General features: G+C 33.3%; 1 protein-coding gene across 5 annotated transcripts in view; it reads left to right on the top strand.

Annotated features, from left to right (window-relative positions):
- The window catches only part of RTN4 (reticulon 4), a 66,788-nt gene that overhangs the window by 20,942 nt on the left and 22,761 nt on the right, over window positions 1-23,085 (top strand). Inside the window, exon 1 of one of the 5 annotated variants that reach the window (XM_007107044.4) lies at window positions 12,632-12,905. The exons of the other annotated variants lie outside the window; for them this stretch is intronic. Within the exon in view, the coding sequence (XP_007107106.1) occupies window positions 12,872-12,905 (34 nt within the window). The 5' untranslated portion in view covers window positions 12,632-12,871. Of the gene's footprint in view, window positions 1-12,631; window positions 12,906-23,085 lie in introns of those variants that run through there. 5 annotated transcript variants of the gene reach the window in all.

Below are 23,085 nucleotides of genomic sequence, written 5' to 3'. Positions count from 1 at the left end.
AAAAATTTTCTGACTCTTATTGCTGAATCAGATTCAGTAATTCTGATTCTTATTCTTATTTAAACCTGAAAGTATTGATAAGTATTAAATAGTAAATAAAACTTGCTCAGATAATTTATTATCTTCAGTTCTCCTTGTTTTCTTAAAATGACATTTGTAGGCAGAATTCAATTTTAATTTTGGGAAGAAAGGCTGATTTTGTAAGGGAGATGGGCAAGGTATTATTGATGCAGACATTGATGCCTTATTGATATTTTTGGATAAAATTTTTTATGAGAAAAATGAATACTAGTCTTCTCCCTTGATAAGGGTATTTTATCAAACTGTATTCTTTTTTTTTTTTTTTTTTTTTTTTTTTGGCCACGCCATGTGGCTTGTGGGAGCTTAGTTCCCCAACCAGGGGATTGAACCCAGGTCACAGCAGTGAAAGCACCGAGGTCTAACTACTGGACCACCAGGGAATTCAGTCAAACTGTATTCTTAACAATGAAATGTAAATAGTGATTTTTCTCAGTTCATAATTATGAACATTCATTCTGTTTTTTTCTTTCACTGTACGTCATTATTTAGAGGCTCAGCATTTCATATATGTTTTTGTTTACTTTTTAAAAAATTTGTGGCTAAAGATTTATGCTTTCAGTACCCTGATGGTTTCCATTTTTGTTTAAAATATATTATCATTATCACTGGCACTTTAATTTTTCACTTTCCACTCATTTTAAATATAAATGTATAAGTTACAATAGTCTAATAATTGCTTAAATTTATACTACTAAGTATAGACCCAGATAGTGAAACTTCTGAAAGGAATAGTTAACTGATAGGCAGCACTACCAGATGACAGTTGAAATGTTTTTCTCAGATGATGCATGGAAGTCCCAGTTTGGCATAGAATGACAGTTTAGGGATATAAGTGTATGATTGGAAGTAGAAGATCATCAACACATACTAAGGGCGCAGAGAGGCTGTCTCTACCTTGGAATATTAGGAATGGCTTCACAAAGAGATGCTTCTATAAAAGCTAATTAGCAAATGTGAGTAAACACATAGACCTGTTCATTTATATAAATATAATAAAAGTTTTCCAGATCCTGTTTTGTTACTTTTGGGGCAGGTGTATATGTGTGGGGTATTATGGTCAGTATGTAGAAACTGAAGCTATTCAAGCTATTCACTTGAAGCTAGGGACATAGATGGATTTGAGACTGGCCATGGGTGACTCAGTGAAAAGAAACATTCAGGTTTATTGAGAACTAAACTGAAAAACCAATCTATGCTAAAGGAGGGTTTATGATACATTGGATGCTAAATTTTCTCTGACTGGAATTAAGCAGAATGTTTTTTAAACTTATGGTCTCATTTAGAGAGGATTTTTTTAAAAAAAAGATGATTGCTTTTTTAAAATTAACTTTCATTTGGAAATAAGTTCAAACTTAAAAACAATTGCAAAAATAAAAGTAGTACAAAGAATGTCTTATACTCTTCATCTGAATTTACCTACTAACATTTCTCCATTTACGTTATTATTTATGATCTCTCTTTTTATAGATAACTAGACAATAGATACATAGATACAGTATATCCTTTTTTTCCTGAACCATTTGAGACTAAGTTATATACATTCTGTTTTACCCCTAAATACTTTAAAAAGGGATATTCTCTTACATAACCTCAGTACAGCTATTAACTTTGTAAATTTTACATTCATACAATACTTTTTTCTAATCTGCCATCCATATTCTATGTTAGTTGACCTAATAATGTTCTTTGTAGTGTCCTCTACTACAAGGTCCAGTCTAGTGCCAGGTTTTGCATTTAGTTATGTTACCTTTGGCTCCTTTAATCTGGGACATTTCCAGTCTTTATCTCTTATGATTGTAACATTTTTAAAAAACACAGGCCCTTTCCCTTCTTCCTTTTTAATAGAAAGTTCCTTGTTTTGCGTTTGTCTAATGTTTCTTAGTGATTAGATTGAGTTTGTGGATTCATGGCCAAAATGAAGATAATGTAGTGCCCCTCTTATAGCAATCTGGAGGTACCTACTATCAATCAGTCCCTCATTGATGAGGTTTAATTTACACCATCTGGTCAAGGTGGTTCCTGATTTCCTTATTGTATAATTACTATCTTCCTTCCTTCCTGACAACTAATAAGCAGTCTGATGGGTGACACTTCAAGACCATGTAAATATCCTGCCCTCCATCAAAATTCCCTCCCTAGATTTAGTATCTATTGATGATTCTTGATTGATTTATTCTTTACCATTAAGTTTGCCAAAGATGATTTTTCAGTTCTAATACTTCCTCCACATTTATCAGTCAACCCTGGCATTCTACTCTTAGCAAGAGCTCTCCTTTTCCTTTAATTAACTAATTAATTATCAGTATGGACTCATGAATTTCTCTTTTCCTCCCAATGGTTTATAATTCATTACTGTACTTAATTATTTTGGTTGTCAATTGTCACAGATTTGGAGGGCTCCCCTTCAAATTGGCTCAAGGACATGCAGCTGTCCTTTTTTTTTTTTGATTGGAGAGGGAAGCACTTCTTACTTTCTAGCATAATGAAATGTTGTAGGCTCATCTTTTACCCACTCTGTCCCAGCCCTGAAGTCAGCAGTTTCTCCAAGGATCCCTGATTCCTTTCAGTGATCAAGAGCTGGATGCTAATTGTACTTTGCTCCTGTGGGATCTTTCCATTTTAGCCCTTCCAGTGGACCGAGGTAGGAAATACTTGTATACATACATACAAATAAACATACACATATTTATGAAATCATGTGTTTACATAGATACCTCCAAATCCAAAACATTCCCAGAGGACTATTCTTTCTTCCCTCATTTCACATTTGTATGTTCCTTCTATAGTGAGAACCTGGCTTCTAACACTACCAATACATTTATTAATTTGTTTAATCCTTGAGTACATCTAAAATAGTTTTAGAATGTTTTATCATATCATTGTGATAAACATAATAAAGGGTTCAGGATTATTTTTCAAATCCACCTCCCTCAACCCTGCCCAGGTTACTCGGATTAGTTTTATTTTCCCTTTTCCTTCTACCTTCCCCCACCTTCAGTGTGGTTATAATACTCATTTGAAATAAAGTTAGATTTGTTTCAGTTTGCTTTCAGTTTTAGGTTTTCTTTCTATTTAGGACATTTTTAAATTAAGAATTTTGAAAGGCTGAGAAAAGAAGCTGAATTCTTTGCATTTTACCTAGAAAGGGGAGACTGCCATTTATGGGAAATCTTTTAAGCACCAAGCATTTTCACATGGTCATCTCATTTAGTCTTCACCATAATCTGAAAAAAGGAATCATTTCATGGATGACAAAACCTAAATCTAGGGATGTTACGAAACTTTCCCGAGGTTGCATAGCAAATTATGTAGTAAGCACAATACTTCTGAGCTTCTATTGTGTTCCAGACATTGGGCTAACTTACTTTTTAAAAAAAAAAATTTTATTGGAGTATAGTTGATTTACAATGTTGTGTTAGTTTCAGGTGTACAGCAAAGTGAATCAGTTACACATATACATATATCCACTCTTTTTTAGATTCTTTTCCCATATGGGTCACTGCAGAGTATTGAGTAGAATTCCCTGTGCTATACAGTAGGTCCTTATTAGTTATCTCTTTTACATATAGTAGTGTGTATATGTCAGTCCTAATCTCTCAATTTATGCCCCCCCCCACCCCTTACACTCTGGTAACCTAAGTTTGTTTTCTACGTCTGTGACTCTATTTCTGTTTTGTAAATAATTTCTACCACTTTTTTTTGGTTAGATCACATATAAGCGATATCATATGATATTTGTCTTTCTCTGTCTGACTTCACTCAGTATGATAATCTCTAGGTCCATCCATGTTTCGGCAAATGGCATTATTTCATCCTTTTTTATGGCTGAGTAATATTCCACTGTATATGTGTACCACATCTTCTTTATCCACTCCTCTGTCGATGGACATTTAGGTTGCTTCCATTTATATCTATTGTAAATGGTGCTGCAATGAACATTGGGGTACATGTGTCTTTTTGAATTACACTTTTCTTTGGATATATGCCCAGGAGTGGGATTGCTGTATCATATGTTAGTTCTATATTTAGTTTTTTAAGGAACCTACATACTGTTTTCCATAATGGTTGTACCAGTTTACTTTCCCACCAACAGTGTAGGAGGGTTCTCTTTTCTCCACACCCTCCCCAGCATTTATTGTTTGTAGTTTTTTTGATGATGGCCATTCTGACTGGTGTGATGTGATACCTCATTGTAGTTCTGATTTGCATTTCTTTAATAAGTAGTGTTGTTGATCATCTTTTCATGTGCTTTTTGCCATCTTATGTCTTCTTTGGAGAAATGTCTATTTAGATCTTCCGCCCATTTTTTGATTGTGGTGTTTGTTTTTTTGATGTTGAGCTGCATAAGCTGTTTATATATTTTGGAGATTAATCCTTTGTACTCTAGGAGGTGGATCAAAAAAGATCCTGCTGCGATTTATGTCAGAGAGTGTTCTGCCTATGTTTTCCTCTAAGAGTTTTACAGTTTCTGGCCTCACATTTAGGTCTTTAATCCATCTTGAGTTTATTTTTGTGTATGGTGTTAGAGAGTGTTCTAATTTTATTCTTTTATATGTAGCTGTCCAGTTTTCCCAGCACCACTTATTGAAGAGACTATCTTTTCTGTATATTCTTGCCTCCTTTGTCATAGATTAGTTGACTAACTTTCTTACTTATATTAGTTCTTATCCGATTCCACAAAGGAGATATTTTTTCCGACAGGTGAAGAACTGGGATGTGACCTAGGTTTTGTCCCCTTCACAGTTTTGGAGCAAGCAGTTATTGTCCTAAATAGCAGATGACCAGGGTGCTGCTACTTTTATTACATACCTATTGTGTCGGGGGCATTAACCAATGCAAGGCATTTAAAAAACGTCAGGAACATTGGTTACTGTGTACATTTTCTCATGTGGTCTTCTATAAGTAGGGATATTAGAATGAGGGTAACATTCTGTTGCTTCCACGTGGAGACTGAATAACCCTATTGTGCTGGACAACTGCTGTCTTTGTTGTTGGTGGGTCATTGGTGAAGAAAGGTGCTGTCTCCCATCCAAACCACTGAGATCTTGACTTAATGATAGTGATTGCTTAATACATGTTTCTTGGTTGCTTGGTTTGCCACTAGTGCACAGAATGTTTTAAGTTCATAATCATAGTATAGATTGTGTTTTGCTGACCTGTTGTAACTATTGGTGAGTGAAGTGTAAACCAACCAGAAGTTAATTATTCATTTACTTAAAGTATGTGCTTTCCAGGAATAACCAAACAGTATTGCCATAATAAAGAACTCGCTGAAAAATGGCCCATTTATCTAGGTAAAGGATTAAAAATTATCCTTTGCCAATTTATAGATACTTCTTAAATGTGTTCATGAATAAGAGCTTTCTTTTGATGATGTTTATAACTTAAAACATTTTTCTTATATTAATTTAAAAAATTGATTATATAGCTTTTGGGCTTTCTCAGTAAAGCATTATAGATATTAAGTATTTTGTTAAAATACATTTTTAGTGAGCATATATAGGATGCTTCTTGAATATTATTAGTTGGATTTTGATTAGGACAGTGAGCAGTTAATCTGATGAAAGTAGAAATTTAAGTACCCTGAAAAATGAAAATGTTTAATCTAACACATTGAGTAGAATTATCTTTAACTGGAAGGCTTTGAGTAAATATAAGTGTAGCTAAATTAGAAACTGACTCTATTAATAAGGAAATGATTATATTTACTTTTAAATGTTTGACATTGTCAAATTAGTGTGGATTTATTTAGTGCTTACTGTGGGTCCAATACAGATTGAAAATAAATATGAAATATGAACCTTTATAAGAGGTGGATACTGCTACATCTTATATGGTTGAAAGAACTTCATCGTGGGCATCTTACACACCTAAGATCTAATCCTGGCTTTATTACCAATTAGCTGTATGACCCTGGGCAGATGTTTTAATCTATTTGACCTTCAGTTAAATTTAGCAGTCAGAATTTCTCTCAAGGACCTGCTAACTGTCAGTGAAGTCAGGGTAGCAGTACATGAAGCAGTCTGAAGTAATATATGCTAATTGTACAAATTTAAGAAGTAGAGAAAAGCATTTAGATGAAAGAACAATTGTAATTGTATTGCCCAGACATAATCATTGCTAATATTTTAGAATATATTCTTCTAGTCTATTTCTATGCATATGGATACTTTATGAATGCAGTGAAAAAAAGTGTTTTTCCAAACTGGGATCATACTTTACATATTGTTTATTGCTTTACAAAATTCAGCAATATGTTATACTGCACAATGCCAAAATTTCCATGTCTTTATTTTTCTGCTGTTTGATTATTTAATGTTTAGTGTTCCTTGGCATTGGATATATTATAATTTAATCAGTTCTCTAGGATCCTTAGATTGTCTCCAGTTTTTTTAATTTATAAATAATGCTATTATTAACCTCTTTATGTTTAAATGTGTTGTATATATCTCCAAATTATTCTTTTCCATAAATTACTAGAAATATAAAACTCTAGGAAATGCGTATGTGCATTTTTAAGCGTTTTGACAAAAATTGGCTGTCAGAAGACTTGTACTAATTTTTAAAAATTTTTTATCGGAATATAGTTGCTTTACAACGTTGTGTTTCTGCTGTACAGCAAAGTGAATCACCTATACATATACATATATCCCCTCTTTTTTGGATTTCCTTCCCATTTAGGTCACCACAGAGCACTGAGTAGAGTTCCCTGTGCTATACAGCAGGTTCTCATTAGTTATCTATTTTTTTACATAGTAGTGTATATATGTCAATCCCGATCTCCCAGTTCATCCCACCCACCCCCTTCCCCCTTAGTATCCGTACGTTTGTTCTCTATGTCTGTGTCTCTGTTTCTGCTTTGCAAATAAGTTCATCTGTATCATTTTTCTAGATTCCACATATAAGCTAATGATGTTTGTTTTTCTCTTTCTGACTTCACTTTGTATAACAGTCTCTAGGTCCATCCATGTCTGTACAAATGGCACAATTTTGTTCCTTTTTATGGCTGAGTAATATTCCATTGTATATATGTACCACATCTTTCTTTATCCGTTCCTCTGTTGATGGACATTTAGGTTGCTTCCATGTCCTGGCTATTGTAAATAGTGTTGCAATGAACATTTGGCTGCATGTATCTTTTCGAACTACAGTTTTCTCCGGTTATATGCCCAGGAGTGGGATTGCTGGATCATATGGCAGTTCTATATTTAGTTTTTTAAGGAACCTCCATATTGTTCTCTGTGGTGCCTGTATCAATTTACATTCCTCCCAACAGTGTAGGAGGGTGCCCTTTTCTCCACACCCTCTCCAGCATTTATTGTTTATAGACTTCTTGATGATGGCTATTCTCACTGGTGTGAGGTAATACCTCGCTGTAGTTTTGATTTGCATTTCTCTAATAGTGACATTGAGCATCTTTTCATGTGCTTTTTGGCCATCTGTATATCTTCTTTGGAGAAATATCTATTTAGATCTTCTGCCCACTTTTTGATAGGGTTTTTTTTTTTTGATTGAGCTGCATGATCTCTTTGTATATTTTGCAGATTAATCCCTTGTCACAACTTGTACTAATTTTTACCCTTCTAATGGAGTAAGACAACAACCCATTTCTCTATTGATCACCAACAATTAGTATTATTTATTAATATTTTTTTTTAATCAGAAAATTCTGATAGCTAAGGACTTAAACATTATACAAAATTCAAAAAGTACTATTACAGTAAGTCTTCCTGTCTTAACTAAGCTGCCTAGTGCTCCTTCCTAGAGTATTTACTAGACTTACTTCTTGTGTATCCTTCCATACATTGTATACCTGTCTTTTTTTTTTAAACCTTTACCAGTTTGATAGGTTAAAGTAGTTATCTTGCTGTTTCAATCTTCGATTATTAGTGAAGATGAGCATGTTCCATATATTTATTGGCTATTTGTATTTCTTTTGTGAATTGCCTGTTCATACCCTTTGCCCATTTTAAAATTTAGAATCACCTCTTTCTGATTTTATGAGTTCTTTATATAGAGTGGATGCAAATTCTTGTCATGTTACAGTTTTCCCTTAGTTTTCTAAATAATTTTTATTTTACTTTACATTTTGGTGGATGTTTTCAGTTTTCACATGGGAAAATTTATAACTTAATTTATTTACTAATTTATAGTTTCATTTTTATGTTTAATTCTGATCTGTTCAAAATTGATTTTGAATTCTGGTTAGAGATCATTTTATCCCACATGCCTTTTTTGGTGTTGGAGCTGTTTTCCTATCCCCATCACACTCTGATAGTTCCCTAGTACCAGGCAACAATCCTAAGGAAGAGCCAGAAAATTGAGAACAGTTTTAGCCAGATTGCATGCTTTGGGTTGGACAGTCAACGGTACTGTGGGTGTTGGTGCCATCTAGTGTTGTAGATAGAAAACGATGTCTGTGGAATGCTCTGTAATTGACCATATGGAAATTCAGTTGGGCGGAGAAATTTAGTGAGTTGTGGATATTTGCTTCACCCTAACAAATGACTTTGAAAATGACTTTATAAAAGGATTTTGAATTTTGACACATGGTACTGAATCAAACAAATGCTTGAATCATGCTATGATAAACATTATGAAATGACCTTAAAGATTCCCCCAAACATGTACTTTAGTGAAAACTTAAAAGTTTTAAAAGATCTGTTCAAAACCCAATGACTATTAAATTTTTAAATTCCAGATTTAAAAATGCTTTGGATCTTTTGGATTATCTGTGTATTTATTTTAGATTATAATATAAGAAATCAACATTTATTTAGTTCTCATTGAATAGTATCACTTTCAGTTTCTTTCTGTATGATTTTTAGTATGTATTTTTATCAGCTTATATGAAATTGTTTATAGACCTTAAAATCCTCATTATATTTTGGTTATTTTTTAACTTGTCATTCATTTTCTAGACTAAAGTCTTTGTTCATGTCTTAAGGTTCACTGCAGTAGTTAGTGCTGAAGTGCTGTAATTTAGTCCATAGAGGGCATTATGTTACAGCATATGGTATTAAACAGCATTATTTAATATCTTGCAGTAATGGGACATATGTTTAGTTTTATACTTTTGTATAGCTCAGAATAATTAAATTTTGAAGTAAGTTTAAAACTACTGTGTAGCTGTATTTTTTTTTTTTTATTAAAAAGTCCTGTTGTCTATTGCTGGGAAGTAGAAATAATTTTTTTAGCTATCAAGAATTGTATACAAGCAACCCCCAGTTTAGAGAGTAGCACTTTCAATCCAAATGACCACCTCTTTCTCACCTTATTTGCCTTCATTTCTAAACATTGTAAAGCAAACAAAGCAAAACAAAGACTTGAGTTTTTCTGGGGTTCAGAATGAGAGGAAGGAAAGAAATGGAAAAAGAGGACTATCTTGGGAGAGCTGGCCTGGGAGGTCTTACAGTTTACGTATTGTTGCCTATTCCAAAATACAGTCCTCTACTGTTTGAAATCCTGCCACTTAGGTACAAGACACACACACACACGTTTATGAGAGTGTTATAGAGAAAAGAGTTTTTTATTCTTTAGTAGGACTTATTTTAATCATATAATTTTCCTGCTAAGGAGGTAAGTGCGTGAAGAAAATGAGAGTTTTGATCTGAGATATGGAGAGAAGAGAAATGTAGAGAGTGTAGGTAATTTTAGAGCATGGGTACCATTTGGAAAGGAGTTAGGGGTGTGTTTGGGGCGGTTTTGGTCATTGGTTTTTGTCATGCTTGGGGGAGGTACTGGGTATATGGACATTGAGGAATGAGAAGTTGCCAATCATGAACTCGGAACAGGTGATTTCAAAAGTTCAGTGTAAGGCTGATTTTGAGTTTAGGAAAAAAAGAATTCCCCCCCCTCCCTACCCACATGCACAGTACGCAGTAGGACTTAGAATTCAGACAGCACTTTTATTTGCTTGTATTATAAATAAAGGAATGTTCTGTGCTTCTCTCCTTTGGAAGCCTTTACTTTTAAGGGAAAATAAGTTCCTATCCCAAATAATCAATGTGGTATATATATCTGCTCTATTTGAAAATTGTCCTTGAAATAATTTTTCATTTTTAAACAAAATGTTAAATATTTGAAGGAAAACAAATGATAAGTTTTTAACAGATTTATGTTCTCTATTTGCCTGTTATCTTGGGATTTAATATGGAATAGGACCTATAATCTACCCATATAAAAATTATTCTCAGCTGGAGGAGAATAGAACTACAATAACAAAGCACAGTAATGTGTGTGTGTGTGTGTGTGTGTGTGTGTGTGTGTGTGTGTGTGTATGGTGGTGGTGGGGCACTTCTTTTTAAAGAGGGTATTGGGTTATTGCCTAGAATTGAATGGCTTAATATATGCACTTTCTTAGATATGATTTACAGGCTTTATTTCCTTGTGGTTTAACGGTTAAAATTTTTAGCAAAATAACAGTAAATAGCTAGCACTTACATAGGGCCACTTTTTATCAGGCACTGTCCTAAGGCCTTTTGCATACACAAACTCATTTGATCCTCTCATCACAATAAGCCTAGCCCAGTGGCTTTACATTTTTAACAGATAGGTCTCATCAGATTTTCAAATTTAAGCACTTTTTCCTTAGGTTACCAAACTTAAAACAACTCTAGTTTTAAAACTTGTAAGAAAGAAATGGGCAAAATGTAAATTGATTTATCTTAGTTAGTTTTCCCTGTAAACTTAATAGCCTACATTGCAAAGATCATAAAAGCTAAAGAATTAGATATTACTATGTAAGGTCTAATTTCAGGGCTCCTATTTTGACTTCTTAATCTGCCAGGGCAGCTATTAAGTATGTTTAACGTTTAGATGAATGGATGTTATTATATGTTCTTGCTCTCTCAGATGATTTTTTAAAATTGTTACACCAAGTCAAGTACTGGAAGATGTGAATAAAATGAATGGTAAATACCCTTTGTCTCAAGAAATCTTTTTTCCCCCCTACTATTAGTGTAGTAATCTCTGACTTCAAAACTGTTTGGGCGATGTTTTTGAGTGCGTTATTCTAATGCTAAAATATTTATTGGCCTTCAGTCTTAAGGGATTCATTATTAGAAAATACTATTTTGAAAATATTATGTAGTTAGTGAATAGTTTGGGATTTCTAACTGTTGCATGAAGAGGCCAGAGATTTTCAGCTATAATATGACTTGGTGACAAGTGTTCTCAAATATCACATTATACAAGGGTTCAGTGAATAAAGTTTAAAGTTAAATATTAACTTCTGAGCTGAGAATACTAGACTCTCTTTAAAAATTGCTTTGCTTTATTTAAGTTTGGAGTTAGAAAGGCAGAGAGGAAAAGAACTGAGTTCTTGATATTCAGGCCACTTCTGATTTGAAGAATTTTGCAGGGTTTTGCAGCCCACACAGTTTTACAGCAAGTTCCAAAAAATATCATACCTATTTCAGTGTAGCTATATAGTCTTCTGAAGTATGTAGTTTCGTACATAGGCTCCATATCTTATAATGCTTCAGTATATCTCACATTTTAAAATATTTTCGCTGATTTGTCATTATATGTTGCCTTTTCTGCTAAGTCAAATGGTAGTATCAGTTAAAACAGTTGTGAAACGTTAGTAAAGACATGATATTCTGCACTGGAACGAATGCCAGTTTTATAAAGTTGAACAAAAATTTCAGAAATTTCTTATATAGATTTGTTTTTGTTTTATCAGTAAAATTTTAGTTTGGTCTTGTGTCACTTTCCCAAAGCAAATGGTATAATTAGCACATGAATATTTCTCCTCAAGCAAAGAGTCTATTAATAGTACCTGCAGTGGTGTCTAATAGATATTTATTGAAAGATCGATTTGGAGCAGGTGGTAATTAAGAATAAGTATATATATAATATATATAGTATATAAAATATATACTATATATAATATATATAAATAATATATATAATATATAATATATATTAATACTATATATAATTATAATATATATAATATAATATATAATATATAATAATAATAATATATAATATATATAAGCATATATTTGCAAGTCTCTGGATTTCTGTAGTTGCAAAAGAAAAGATAGCATTACCTTAGAAATATGAGATTGCTGAAATTAAGTAAAAACTTTTCTATTTAAGTAACAGATTCAGTAAACATTAATAATTTGACTTTGTGATTCTCCTGTCACACCCTTATAAGGGTGCAAAATGCTGATAATTTAAGAGAAAGTAAGAAGAGACTCGCATTTCCCAGGCTTGAAATTTAAGCTGTTACCCTTCTTTGGATCAGTCCATTTTTATCTTATCAGGTAACCATTGATTTTAAAGTTTTAAATGAAGCTGGAAACCAGCAGCATAATTCCCCTATCTGTCAAAAAATAAATAAATAAAAATAAAACAAAATAAGATTTAAAAAAACTGTACGTGGCTTTAAGTGCATTTCAAATATATTCAGTGGTTTACTCTGCCAGAAGAACAACCCTCTTTTCTTTCTTTTCTTTTGGTGGCCTGCCCCTCCCCCTGCAAAAGTAGCTCCTTTTGGTGTGAGCAACAAGCAAAAGACTAGAACAATAAACAGATAGAGGAAGGCGGTAGTGCCTAAGTATTAGTAGCCTAGTTACAGATTGCACTGCGTCAGACTCTTCCACACCCAGAAGGCGTCAGGTGACTTCAGTCCTGCTGCAGTTGTGCAGCAGAGGAGACTGCAGATACGGTTGAGGAAACGGATATTTCATGTCTCGGGGTAGATTTTTGCAGTTACAGCTTTTCTGTTGGTATGCATAATTGATAATTGCATCTGTAGGGCAGATCGTGACAAGAGATGGACGGTCAGAAGAAAAATTGGAAGGACAAGGGTATATCTGCTTCTTAATATTTTATTCATTTTTTAAATGTGATCAGTAATATATATTTCTATGAATAAGCTTTGCAATTTAGATATATTTTGGATTGAAAATGAAGCCTATGAAGGGTTTAAGAGTAAAAGATTAAAACAGCTATTTCAAATGTGTTTTTGCAGTTCGTTATGTATGAGAAAATGTCACGCTGTTCTGTTTCACTGGCATTTGATTTAGTCTTTGCAGTCCTTTCGTTGATTAGGTTCTATTCTTTAATCTTGCACGTTGTGAACAATATAGTTTTAACATAATTTCATTTGGTCACTTTGGTGTGATAAATCTACATAGCCATGTTTGTATTCCATAATGACATATTTTGTGACTAAGTATTTTTTTTTTTTTTAATCTGACTTGGTGTAGTTGAAATTCTATCCAAAGGTTTGTAGGTAGCAAGATCCTGTGTTTGCAGTAAGCCTGTTTTCTTCTTTGGAAATATTATTGAACCTTTAAAGTTATTACCAGTCACCTTTTAATTAGATTATAATTTTGTATATCTTAAAATGGTTAAAATGTATACACAGTAGTTTTAAATGTGTGTCTATATTTAAGTCACTAACCTTTGTCCTTGTAATAACCAATCAGTGATCTTGATCCCCTTTCCTCCCCCTTGAAAGCCCAGATCCTTTCAAGTCTCAGTGGATTGGGGTTGTGTAAGAATTTAAGCTTGTAAGTGTAATGAATATTTTTAAAATATTTTATTATGTAGATGGTTAAATGTGCCATTTTAAGAAAAAGGGAAGGTGGGTAGGCTGTGTATCTGACCTTATAATAAATTGTCTTAAAAATTATTAGAGCTATTTTTAAGTAGTCCAGTTAGACATTCCACACAAGCAATTTGTTTTTATGGCCACATTCAAGTTTTATAATTAAAAAAAAATTATTTCTATAGCAGAATTGTTAGCAGGATTGGTGATAATGTTTCTAAAAGCAATATGTGGAGCTAGTTACAGGAACCTTTACAACATCCTTTTAAAAATTGGTTCAATAAAGTATTGTGGGGAAAAGGTGAGCTTAAGATTGAGTTCATATTGAGACATTGGAAAGATTTTATAGTTAACACTTAACAGAAAACAATATAGCTTTGGATTTTTACCTTTATGGTTTCTTTACATGTGAATTTAATGAACAGAAGGATTTTTATTTCTTCATCCTTCTGACCATATGCATTACAAACTATATTAGTTTTTGATAAGTAAAACTGATGTAGTGAAAACAATACAGTAAATCCAGACTTTAAAAATAGGTGAAAAGTCGCATTAGGGCCTACTCAGCAGCTCTTAGGCTCTGTATTAATAATTTGAGTCTTAGACCATTTAATAATATCTTAAGTTCTTTATTTGCTAAACTAATTTAGGAATATTTTGAGATTGGAGAAATTAAGATCCAGTATAGTCCATATTATTATACCAGATATTTATTTTATTTTTAGGTACTAAATATAAAATCAAATTTACTCTTGAATGTCTGTCTCTGGGGAGCCTCATTTTGTATGTAAGTGGAATGGCCTGATATTTTTTTAGTGTTTGGCTTTTTTGCTTGGGAAGACTAACTTTACCTATTGTTCTGATTCATTGCTTAAGTTATATTTTAGTATTTATCAGCAGCTAATTTTAACGTTGCAGATTAGAGGTTATGACTTAAATGGAAATCCGTGAGAAGCTGAAACTGCCATGGAATGAGTTTTTCCTCATTTTTTGAAAAGTGTGGCGATAGAGGAAAGAATCTAAGCTTTCTAGGTATATTAAAAAACAAACTTAAGCCCATATATTATTCTACTCTTTTGCCACCCTTGTTCCCCCCTTAAGTCGCATGGTTGAAACACATCCATTTGGTACATCTGATTATGGTAACATGTAAGGGTATAAAGAAGTGAGAGATACTCTGATTTCCATGGTTAAAAGAGTTTGGTTTTTTTTTTTTTTTTTTTTAGCTGATTAACTAGTATTTAAGACATTTATCTTGCAGGCTAAGACCAAAATTAATAATTTATATTTTATACATTTTTCATCTTGGATTTTCTATTGTTCTTAGCGAGATACTTACAACAAATGAAATCTATGAAGTACTTGATTATTGGGGTTAAAATGGAAAGCATTGATTAAGACAGTCAAAAGATTTTCAAGAGCTTAAAATAGAAGGAATTGGGTAGGTTTGGGGGTTTGGGTGGGGTGGGAGAATGATTTAACCACTAAACAAGGTGTAATTTAGACAGTGAATAGAGCTTTCTGGGTAGAACAGAATATTTATAGGATAGTAGTTGAAAGATAAGATTGGTATAAGTAAAGAATGTAGAAGACGTGTAAGATCTAGGTCATGTTTCCTCAAACTTCCCTGAAGAGGAGAATCACCTAGTGCTTCTTTATTTTTATATGATTCCTGTGACCCTATTCAGATCTACCAAATCAGAATTTATAGGGGAAAGGCATGGCAATATATTAATAAGCACCTTGACAAAGGGTTATGTTAATATTAGGCAAGTGTAGGAGACACCAACCTAGGTTTTAAAGTTTCTGTTCTCGTATGTTTTGATTTTGGCCAGAGTGAGAATCTTACCGTATGATTTCTAGTGTTCCAATTTTGATGTTCTCTGGTTTTATGAAAAGATACCCTGGGTCAGATTGCAGAAGACATTGACTTTTGGATTTTATCATAAAGGAAATAAAAAGAGCCTTTGGAAGTTTTAAAGTAGGGAGTGGTAAAATGACAGCAGGTTTGAAAGACTGTTTTGGGGTGCTATATAAGATAAATTGGGGAAGAACTTAGAGACAGAACAGGATGACTGTATTTATGCCCAGATATGCCTGAACTTGGCCTGAAGTAGGAATGAAAAGGAGGTGACAGTTTTGAGAAACTTAGAAAGGAATACTTGATATTTGACATAGATTTGTGGGACTAGGGTGAGGGAGAGACTCACAGGACAACATGAAATTTCAGTCAGTGCAACCTTGGCAATGCTAGTGCTTTAGCGTCAGTAGAAATAGAGGTAAAGTAGGTAGAAATGAATGCCAGAGGTAAAGTAGGTAGAAATAAATGCCAAGTTCTGTTTTGGAAACTTCAAATTTGAAGCTCAGAGAAATGACAGGCTTAATGATGAATGAAGAATTGGGAATTGAATGCAAAGTGAGACAGATGAGTACTGTGAGGATATTTGCATAGAAAGAACAGAAGGTTAAGGAAGGAGAGCCTAAAACCTATATTGTGGGGACATGCAGCACAAGGAGGGATCAGGAAGTTATAGTTGGAGCACTAAAAGCAGCAGGTTAGGGCTGGTTCCCTAATATTAGGGAGAGAGATTTTTCAAAAGGGAATGGATGGTTAAATACTAGAGAGAAGCCATTTAATGTGAAGATTGAGAAATGATCGTGGACCCTGTTGAATTTTAGGAATATGTACAACACTACCCATTATTACTAGTGTTTTGGGGATTTGGCAGTTAACATGCTGTAGGTGACCTTTGAGAGGAGTTTGTGTAGGATGGGGACAGACATGTTTCTAGCATTAAAATTCAGTTTGATTATACGGCAAGAGAAAAACTGACTTTGGACCATTTCTGGAGCATACTTCTTGCAGGGGTTCTTGTAGGGTTCCCTTATCTTTACTTTTGCTAAGTCACTTTCAATTTCTTTCAAAGCTTAAGGTTACTGAGTATATGGGTAAAGGTGTACGCTCATACTGACATTCAGGTAGAGAGGAGAAGGGGTCTTGGCTGCTTGAAATAAATGCCCCTGGGAATCCCCCCCCCCAAAAAAAGAAGGGAACTTGGGTGTTAATCAATTGTGAGACCTATTGATTGGAGGAAGCCTCCTGCTTTTCAGTTCTATACTTGGTTGAAACCCAGTGTTTAGTCATTTCATGAGCTATTTCTTCTATATCTTGGTTTAGTAGTGCAACACTGTGTGTGTATGTATGTATGTGTGTATGTTGTAGAAAATTTAGAAGGTCTGTGGAAGAATAAAACTATCACTTCACAGAGTGGTTTTGGTGTGTATTTCTAACGGTGTGTGTATGTGTTGGGGTTACGTATGGTACATTTTGTTCTATAATCATTTTTCTCACACTAAATGGGGAAATACCTTTCATTTAGAAATATTCTACATTGTTTTAATGGGTGTAGTATTCTAAGTATGTACTGTTAATCCCTTATAGTTAAATATTCAAGTTATTCCTAAATTTTTTGCAAACATGAAGAATGCTAAAATGAATATAATTGAATATAAATTATTGTTCTTATTCATAATTATTTCCAAATTGCTGGGTTATAGTATTTAAGCTTTTGGTTCATGTTGCAGAACTTCCCTTCAGAAAGATACAAATTATTTTGAGTAATGTATAAGAGTGTCTGTCCTGAAACCTTGGCCAAGATTAAGTACTACATATGCATTTCTGATAGTTTTAACTCTTTCTAAGATAGCTATTTTGTCAGTTTTAAGTAAATTACCTGATGAGAACCAGGTTTAAATTGAAAAAGAGTAAATTTGTAATTTTTTTCTCCTATATATGGTTTAAAGTCTTTCATGGATAAGTAGTGGGAGCCATGGAAATATCTTCTCTGTTTTCTTTATTTACCCAAATCCGAGTACTCTTAATTCCTCGTCCGAACTTCTAACTGGTTTTTGCACTAAATCCTATATGTTAAGCCAAAGTAATCTTCCTAAAGTATGGCTCTAATCATAGCACTTAAGGGGTTTTCCTTTACTTTTCAAATTAAGTTCATACTACCCTGGACTTTTAAGAGGCATTCCGTGGTCTAGTCCTAGCCTTTATAAGCCCATCTCCCATTACTCTGTCTCTGGTCACATTGAAGGACTTGTTTCCTAAACCTGCCTGTTCTTTGCACTTGCTTGTGGTTTTCTCTCTGTCTAAAATCCCCCTTCCCACTTCATTTTGCCCAAGTCTTGCCAAAAGCCCAATCCTTCCTGAAGTACTCACCTTCCAGGTGGAGGGGATCCAGTATTCCTCAGAACTCCTATCTCTTGGTTTTCATTTTGTGCCTTCTGTTACAGTTACATATCTATATCTATATATATTACAGTTATATATAACTAATATGTATGTATATAATACATGTAATAAGGTAATATATATGTATATATGTAATAAAAATATATATATATTATATATATATATAAATAAATATTGGCTTTTTTTTCTAGTCTGTAAATTCCTTGAAGGCAGAAAAAACAGTGGTGGCCTTATCACTGGGTCTCCTCATTGACTCCGCACAGCTTTTCAACAAAGTGACAGGATGAGAACTTTGATGTTCAGCCAGGTTTACTCCTGGCCTTGAGCCTTATACATCCATTCTTGGGAATTTTTTAAAATGTTTTTTCAAATGGGAGAAATAAAAGGGATCCCCTACCTTACCCCTTTTTGAAGGAGCAATTAATTAACTTAAGCAACTTTTGTAAATCCAGGATTTTTAGATCCTACCCACAGGCAAGACATCTTAATAGTCATATATTCTTGTTTTATGGGTAAGGAAACCAAGAAAACTAAAGAGATTAAATTGTTTGTTCAGGACTAGACAGGTAGTGGCATAGGGTCATTATCATGGATAATGCTCATTTATGTTACTGGATGTGTATATAATGTATATCTATTTATATCTGCCTCATTGCTTTCAAACTTTTTAATCCAATCATCTTTTAGGCATTTATGTAAGGTGTTGCTAGACACTAAAATACTGTTGTCTCTCCTCAATACCACGATCTTATATTTATTCTATGTAGCTCAAAGCAATTTAAGATTAAAAAATTATTAAATGTTAATACTTCTGCAAGTCTATTGTTAAGAGTTGACAATTGAGACAGATTTAGGAATTACTACTCTCAGATTACAGATTTGCCAAAATTCTGATTTTCCATAAGAATAGCTGTTGCTAGTGTATAGTTGTTGTATATACTCATTTGTGTATTTTTTCCACTTAAATAATCTAAAAATAGATTATTCTGGTCAGTGATGTGAATACCTTATTTCATTATCTGTACTATTAGCTATTTATTCATTGAGCATTTATAATGAGTGTGTGCCATAGGTGTGTAAGGTTATAGAAGTATAACTATATCTAGTTTACCTACTAGTGAAGTTGATTCCTTTTTTAAACTAGTAATTGGCTCAGACTTTTTCTCCTATTCCAGTTTATTAAGATTTCAGGTTTATAGAGTTATGGAACAGTATGTTTTCCATTTAGTTTTTATTAGTAGAAAACAGGATTTTGGCAGCAATTTCCTATTTCTAGGGTTTGGTGCCTATTTCTTGTAATGTGTGTATGCCAACAAGAAGTAAAGTTGGAAGTGGGAAGTTAGAATTATTTTCTGCTATATTTTTTGTCATCTAATAAAGCTGGAAATGGAATGTGGGATTAAAGGAAGTGTTGAAAACAACATGAACTAATTAATTAAATAAATTGGTGTGGTGGTTATTGAACCTCACTGTTTTCTGTCTCAGAGAAATTTGGATTTTCCTAAGAAGGCAGCAACAATCATAGGTAGTTTTACCTTCCTTCAGTATATTAAGACATTTTCTACTTGAGGATACTTAATATAAGAAGCACTTAAAGTAAGCTCAAATTTCATGGCAAATAACGGAGGAAAAAAGATTTGGTTAAGACTTTATCTTGAAACATAAAACCAACAGTTATGAAAATAAGTTTTAGTTTATTTTTAACAAAATTTAGGTTGTAATCACAGCTGTACATAAGTCTTAGAATGAACAGAGATGAATCAAGTTTTGGGGCTTTTTGGTGTGTATTTTTTACTACAAAATTGTTTGGTAGCACAACATGACATTTTTGTGGTTGAATTTTCACAGTGGATCACATGAAATGTCCTTTTACAAAAATGTTCAAGGGTTTTAATGACTTTCCTTGTGGCTTCTCTTAATCTTTTGAGGTCAGATATTCTGTTTTGAAGTGCCTATTGGATTGTCAATCTCTTTTGGAATAATTCTCCAACATCACTCAAAACATTAACCGTACAAAATGCTACATTATTAGGAAGATCTGCAGTTTTGTGTTGTAGTTGATTTGTGTTGTCTTATCTATTAATATCTATCTGTAGCTATTTACAGAGGGACAATTTAGATGGCTTCTAGGAACCACAGTTTGCAATTTGAACAGAACATGATTTACTCCTATTACTGAATCTATGTTACTGGAATTTACTGGTCTGTGTATATAACTCTGCTCATGGTGTTAATTAATTACTTCTCTCTTCTCAGTTATTTAAGTTGGGGTTGAAACACTATTTGGAATCCTCAAGTAGGGTAAAAAGCAAACTTGAGTACTGATAAATTCCTTTAAATACAAAATATGTGGTATCATGGAAAGAGTGAGACCTTCACAGTCAGACCTGAATTTCAGTCAGTAACCCCGCACCGTTATTTAATAATACTTCTAAGCCTCGGTTGCCTTATGTATAAAGTGCAGATAATAAACACTTTATAGAGTTGTTGTGATTAGTGATAATGTATATAAAGTACTTGCACAGTTCCTTTCTTAGAATAGGGGATTACTAAATTTTTATAGAAAGGGCAAATATAGAATTTATGCTAGTTTTATGTAAAATGTTTCTTCCTTAGATGTGTGGTTGTTGAAATGGACAACATACTGTAAAGTTGTCAGAAGTAAGACAGGGAAGATTTAGTGATGAAAGAGACAAGGACCTGAAATTGTATCTTTTAAAAACTCTAGCTACAGGATGAGGAGAGATGGCCAAGAGAGATGCTGGTTTGCCAAGTATTTGCTTGAGATACTTTGTAGCAATACTAGGTATCCTTCAACCTGAAACTTGCTAACTGAAACCAAGTTAGCAGTGCTTTCAGAGAAAGTTGAACTCACCTTTTAAAAAAATCAGAGCTTTAGTTTAGCATCGTATTTAATATTTGATTGCCCTGCTTGACTTTATCTCTTCAGACATTACTTTTATTTAGTGTGGTTAATTCATCAAGCATTTCCATGTGTGAAATCTCCTTTCATTTTCAACTAACTTGTTAGGTGGCTATCATTTTTCTAATTTTACATGATGGTAACTAGAAGGAAGAAATAGGACTCAAGCTCCTCTTACCATTTTTGCTGAAAGAGTTAAGCTTCTGCTCTGCACAGATATTTTTGTGGACCATCACCTGTCATTTTTTAGCCAAGTGAATGGTTATTATATGGAGATAAAATGCTTACCATGTGGTAATAAATGATCAACTCTGAATTCTAGTCACTTTTCCTGGCAATTGGGAAGAATTTGATTTAAGGATTGTGGTTTCTAATAAATACATAATTATTTATTAATATAAAGACCATGGTTGTGAAAAATAACAACTGAAAATTTAGTATCATTCTAATATTTATATATTTATTTATTAACTTCCTTTGTAACTGCCTTTCTCCCTTTCTCATTCTTCACCTGACTTTATTAAAGAGAACTTAATATTTGCTTTTGCTTAGGAAGTAGGCATTTTACTGCTAGCTGTTCCTTGTTCTCCCAGTATTTTTGGGACCACCTAGTTCAATGTTTTTTTTCCACCTAGACAAAAGATTTAAAAATTGAAACCTGACTTCAGGCTGTTCAAGGAAGAGCTACAGTAAGAATTTGATTTGAGGCAAAATATAATTGGATGGCTCCTGCATGTAAGGCTGGCACTATTTTTAGCTATGACAGATGAGTTTATGATTACCAAATGTAGGCAACTCGTCTTACTCTGCATTGGGCCAGAAGTGTTTCTTTTGAATAAGAGATTATAGTGTACTGAATTATTTTAAATTAAAATTTTAGTTTGATAAATTGCTACTGCTTAAAGCACTATCAAAATAAAGATTTTTCACATTTTCATTTGGAAAACAAAAGTGGGGAAGCACTGCAGGGAATAAATCACTTTTTTCTAAGTGACAAAAATTTGCTTAAATTGATCAAAATTATTTTAGTAATCCATAAGCATCCTCCATTGTTATAAGAGGAAAAAGCACTGTTAGATTAATTTCAGATCTTTAAAAGGATATTTCATGAACATTTTATTTAAGAATAAAGTTTACGTCACAGTAGGTTGCCTTGCATGATTAACACTCCATTCTGCAGTGTAGAAGGAAACTTCAGGAACCATGAAGGTTTAAATTTTCCTTGTACAAGCCCTTTGTCTTAATTTTGGTTTCTCAAGAATAAAGAGGCCATTGAACTCTTCCTTCATAAACAGAACTAATAAAGTGATTACAGAGGAATCCAAAATTAGCATTTTAGTGACCCTATAGTCTTTATTTAAAGATGTCCTTTATTTTAATTTGAAAATATTACAGCCTTTAATTATTCTTAGGAATAGAAACATTTTAATCTGGCCACTATTCAGACAGTGCAGCAAATATTAATGAAGCAGGTAATGAGAATATAAAGATGAAATGCATTTAGCAGCCCTTCAGGGTCTAGTAAGGAGAGACAAGCCTGTAAAACAATATTTACTGTTTTATAAATTATCTGAAAGCATTGCTATTTGTTATTTAATAAGTGTGGATATCTGATGGTAGTTTAAATAAAACAAATGTTAAATCCAAAGCACAGAAACATTTTTTGAATAATTAGGATTAGTGCCTGCTTTAAATTGGCATTAAGTGTGCATTCATTATAATCAATTAGTAATATTTATTGAAGGCTTAGTTGGTTCAGGCTTTGTGCTCAGCTCTGGAGATGTGGTAGGTAGTAAGATAACATGCTGTCTTCTGGAGCTTACAACCTAGCAGAGAAACATGTTTAAAATGAGTTTTTTTTTTTTTTAATTAAGTGTACATACAACTCATTGACTTTTAGTATATTTACGGAATTGTGCAGCCATCACCATCATTTAATTTCAGAACATTTTCATTACCCCCCCCACCCCCCAAAAAAATCTTAAACCCATCATCAGTCACTCGCCATCTCTCCTCCTCCCAGTTACTGGCAACCACAGATCTACTTTCTGCCTCTGTAGAACTGCCTATTCTAGACACTTCATGTGAACAGAACCATACAACTGTGTAACCTTTTGTGTTTGCCGCCTTTAACTTAGCATAGTATTTTCAAGGCTTATCCATGCTGTAGCATGTTATCAGTACTTCATTCCTTTTTATTGCCCAATAATATTCCATTGTATGAATATTTTGTTTATTCATTAGTTGATGGAC

Source organism: Physeter macrocephalus, chromosome 12 (assembly GCF_002837175.3).
Source record: "Physeter macrocephalus isolate SW-GA chromosome 12, ASM283717v5, whole genome shotgun sequence".
Lineage (NCBI taxonomy): Eukaryota > Metazoa > Chordata > Mammalia > Artiodactyla > Physeteridae > Physeter > Physeter macrocephalus.
Note: the sequence above shows the minus strand (reverse complement) of the source record. Positions and strands in the feature narration are given on the sequence as shown.